This window comes from Helianthus annuus, chromosome 2 (assembly GCF_002127325.2).
Source record: "Helianthus annuus cultivar XRQ/B chromosome 2, HanXRQr2.0-SUNRISE, whole genome shotgun sequence".
Lineage (NCBI taxonomy): Eukaryota > Viridiplantae > Streptophyta > Magnoliopsida > Asterales > Asteraceae > Helianthus > Helianthus annuus.
The window spans coordinates 45,866,742-45,871,178 of NC_035434.2; the positions used below are offsets into that span (position 1 = coordinate 45,866,742).

The 4,437-nt window shown below is 37.4% G+C and overlaps 1 protein-coding gene across 1 annotated transcript; it reads right to left on the bottom strand.

Annotated features, from left to right (window-relative positions):
• Positions 1–254: 254 nt before the first annotated feature.
• LOC110914130 (xanthotoxin 5-hydroxylase CYP82C4) lies at positions 255–3,708 on the bottom strand. The gene is made up of 2 exons (XM_022158947.2): positions 2,721–3,708; positions 255–1,083 (listed from the first exon to the last, which is right to left on the bottom strand). The coding sequence occupies exons 1-2, from the start codon at positions 3,669–3,671 to the stop codon at positions 454–456; spliced, it is 1,581 nt and encodes a 526-aa protein (XP_022014639.1). The 5' UTR covers positions 3,672–3,708; the 3' UTR covers positions 255–453.
• Between the last annotated feature and the right edge of the window lie 729 nt (positions 3,709–4,437).

A 4,437-nucleotide genomic window follows, 5' to 3' on the forward strand; every position in this document is an offset into this window, starting at 1 on the left:
AAAAATAACTGTAAAAGGTGGTGATGACATGGATATGAAAGTATTAGTAAATATGTTTGAATGATTGGAGAATAAATGAGTGTTTTTATGAATTTGTAAAAGTGACACTAGATGAGTTTTTAGGTGCATTTAGCCTCTTACATTGGTGATGGTCTAACACCACCTATGCACTTTTTGTGACACTTGTCACATAACCCAACCTCCTCCATGTTATAACATGTTACCACTACAAATGTCCTAATTGATGAGATCAATGAATAAAGATGATTTGATATCATTTGGTACATTGTATGAGATAGTAAGGTGGATCAAAAACCAACATATGCGAATAAGGTTCGACGAAGATTGAGATTTTGTCAAGTTATAACTTACAAGAATCTCTTATACTACATCAATTATACTAGTTATTCTCAAGGACAAAACAAAGAAAAAAAACAAAACGAAACAAAAACATCAAGCATAGAGGTTGGATGCAAGCCGAGGGGTCAGGATGACCTCCAAAGGCTTCTTTTTAGGAATCGTCATTCCAGGGCTTTCAGTCATGTCAACCAGGAGACCTCCCGGTTGACCCAAATCAAAAGAATGAACAAGACGAGCCAATGTCAAGTGAAGCACATGGAGCCCAAAGGTGGCCCCGGGGCACGAACGACGACCTGTGCCAAATGGCATGAGCACAAACTGTTGTCCTCTAAGGTCCACATGTTCATGATCTGAACCCCCCATAAACCTCTCAGGTTTAAATGCAGATGGATCACTCCAAACCCTCTCATCCCTTTGAAGCTTCCAAATATTGACAATTAAGCGAGTCCCGGCTTTAACGTTGTACCCAGCGACAGTACAGTCTTCCACTGCTTCCCTCGGTCCCAAAAGTGGGCCGGCTGGATATAGACGCAATGTTTCTTTGATAACAGCTTGAAGAAACACGAGGTTTTTGATGTCGGATTCATCGACTTGTCTTTCTTTGCCTACATGCTCGTCTAGTTCATGTTGCAGTTTCTTTAGAACACTGGGATGATTTAATAGTAATGAAACTGCCCATGTTAGTGTCCCTGCTGTTGTGTCACTCGCTCCTAGGATCAATGCCTGTAGATGAACATTTAGTTGAAGTGTAAACTATCAACTAGGGCTGTAAATTAACGTACGAGTCGACCCGAGCTAGGGTTGGCTCGGACTCGACTCGTTTATCTTAATGAGCTTAAATGCTGAGCTTTAGCCAGCTCATTTATTTAATTAATTCTAATTATGTGTTGTTTTTACTCATAATATATCTGAAAAAAGTATAATTTTTAGATAAGCTATAGAATTTAATAATTATATATATTAAATTTTGGTTTATAAAATTGAGTTATATTTCATACTAGTATTAAGCCCCTGCGATGCAGCGGTTGTAGTAAAACTTTGTTAAATAGTAGCAATACTATACCATTGTCAGCGACCACCAACACCAGAAAAACTAGTAAAAACAAAATAAATAAAAACGGGAAAAAAATAACGCCGAGCAAAAAGCAGACGTAAAATCTTTGAATCACGCACGCTCGTTGCTGAGAAATTAAACCAAAACGTAAAACATAGAAAAAAATAACTAAGTCCATCCAGGACCCGCGTGTTGGACGAACTTGTCAAACGCAGAAAAATAGATGTGACGCGACGGGCCAGTCAAACGGGAAAAAATATACGAAAAAATGTTGAACCACACACGCACGTTGCAGTGCGTTAATTCACAAAATTTAGAACGAAACAAAAAACTTGGGAAAGATGAAAAATATTGTGATCCAAAACTGAAAATAAAAAAGAGTTGGGATTAAATTGCAAAAGATGAAAAACTTTGGGTTAAAAGTAAAAAAAACAAAATGTCTAAATTGCAAAATTGAAGCTATTTATTAATTTTAGATAAAGATAATGATAAAATTAAGTGATATCTATATATTGGTTATTAATTAATATTAATATTAAAAGAAATTTATTAAATAAATATAAATAAAATTTATGAGGTTGAAGAAGAGAATGACATGTGACATTATTTAAAACATTATTTGAAGTCTTTTATTATAAGTTTGAAACATTAAAATTTGTGTTTCAGACAAGCCAAACAAGCGAAGTTATCTTAGTTCCGGCTCAATTTGTTTACAAATGAGTCGGTTTTGAGCAAGCTTTACACGTGTTGTTTAAATATTTACAAAACTTAAGATTTTCTATATTTTTTTATTTTTATACGTATTAATATATATAAAAAATAATATTTTTATATGTTAAAAATCTGGGCTTTACTTTCTATATAAATTTAGTCATTAATTTAAACCAGCCAAACTAGTAAGTTAATCTACTAACCAACAAGCTAATTTAATTACCTTGACTCAAGCTTAGACTATGGGGTGTGGGGGCTTGGGGGCATTGCTCGACACGTGGCGAGTTTGAGTTACACCAGATCACCCCAAAAAGGTGTGGAAGCGGCGTGGCCAGACGGCATTAGGGTGTCATAATGATCTTCCACCAGCCACCTCAGACCTTCCCCCGCCTAACGTCAGGTTTCAAAGCCACGCTAGAGGGGCAACGCCGTAGCCAATGCTAACACGGTGTGGGTTAGCCAGCGTTGTCTGGCATCCCTAGCCCCAACCAACGTCTCACACCCACTAGTCGTAACTCGTTACAAACGAGTCAATTTCAAACAAGCACATAGCTTTTTCAACAACCCTATTATCATCAACATGTAATTAACTCACCAGACATGTAGACTTGATGCTTGTATCCGAATTATGCTCCATATTCGACAATTGCCCTTCATCTTCAAGTGACAACATCACATCAATAAAATCCTTAACATCATCTTTATCATGTTCAACATCTAATTTCCTCTTTTGCCTATGTTCATCAACCCACCCACTAAGCACCAAATCCAAATCCTTAGCAGTCTTCTTCATCTCCTTCTCATACCCCTGCAAACCCAACCATGAAAGAAACGGTATCGCATCCGACACCACGAAGATCCCCATCAACCGAAAGAACTCGCTGATCGCTTTGTGGCACCTTTCGGCCTCATCGCCTCCGCCTCCACCTCCAGCCGCAAAATACCGCTTTCCAGCCACCATCATAACAACTATGTTTAACATCATGTGTTCTAACCATTTGTTTAGTTCCACAACCACTGGTTGCTGTGAATTCTCCGTCCATCGCCAGTAGAGCTCGTTGATTCCGGAATTTATTTCCAACAAACGGACGTCCTTGAGCATCTCCAGGCGACGGACGGAGAGTAATTCAAGGATGGCGATCTTCCTCATTTCGCGCCAAAAGGGGGTGTATGGCGCGAACCCGAATACTGCATAGTTGTAACCCATGTGTTTTGCGGCTGCGGTTTTGGGTCGGGACATGAGTGCTTTGTCGTTGACGGTGAAGCATTCTTTGGCTACTTCCCAACTGCTGACCACAAATGCACGGCGGGTGCCTAGACGGATGTTGAAGGCGGGGCCATATTTCTCTGCCATGGCACCTAGTGTACGATAGAGAAGTTGATCCCCGCCGCCTAGGAGGTGCAGGTGGCCGATTATCGGCCATGCACCTCCTAGTTCTGGGGCTTCACCCGCCGACGATTTTGCCTTCCTCCAACGAGTGAATATGACATAGATGAGAAAGAATAGAGAGGTATATAACACGATGATTTCGAGTGAGTAATTCATTGTGTAGTATTGTTGTTTGTGTTGTGGTGGAGAAAATGTAACGTCTGAATTTATATATATAGGACCATTTGGAGATTCATGTGCTTACCTTTTCTTAATACAAAATTTATTTGCTTACCTTTTTTAATACAAAATTTATTACATTTTTAAATAATTAGAAAATGAATTAGTTAGAGGAATTTACAGAAATTCAGTAACATTATTATTAACTTTTATAATGGCATTTAAGCATGAAGGAATGAAACATGCCTTACATTAGTCACATTTTTCTTGAGGATTTGTTTGGTAGAATTTCTGGGGTTCATATGAGGGAGGCATTAAGTGGGATTCCTTATTATAAAGATACCACATTAAATATACAAATGCAAACAATAAATAATAAGGTGGTTAATGGTTTGTAAAATAGTAGCTTATTTTCATTTATAATAAATGGAAAATAAGGTATATTTATAACAATAGTAATATAATAACATCAGATTGTTATAATTAGTAAGACATGTATGTCATCTATTTATAGTTCTTAGTATAAATAAGCTGTATTTATAAACAGTAATAATAAAATTACATCATATTGTTATAATTAGTAAGAAATATATATTTTTTTGAATGGCAACACTTACCCTTGCCCTATTAAACCAATAATCCTAAATTAATCGTCTATGCTCAGATTTGAACCTGGGACCTCTCCTCTAAGAGGCAATACCTCTACCAAGTGGGCTAGCCCCACAGTAAAAAATATATGCAGTCTATTTATAGTCATTAGGAT

Bases quoted from the DNA above. Each gene is read 5' to 3' on its own strand.
- LOC110914130 (XM_022158947.2), bottom strand. From the start codon at position 3,671: ATGAATTACTCACTCGAAATCATCGTGTTATATACCTCTCTATTCTTT. The intron at 1,084-2,720 runs GTGAGTTAATTA...GTTCATCTACAG, and splicing joins GCATCAAGTCTACATGTCTG to GCATTGATCCTAGGAGCGAG.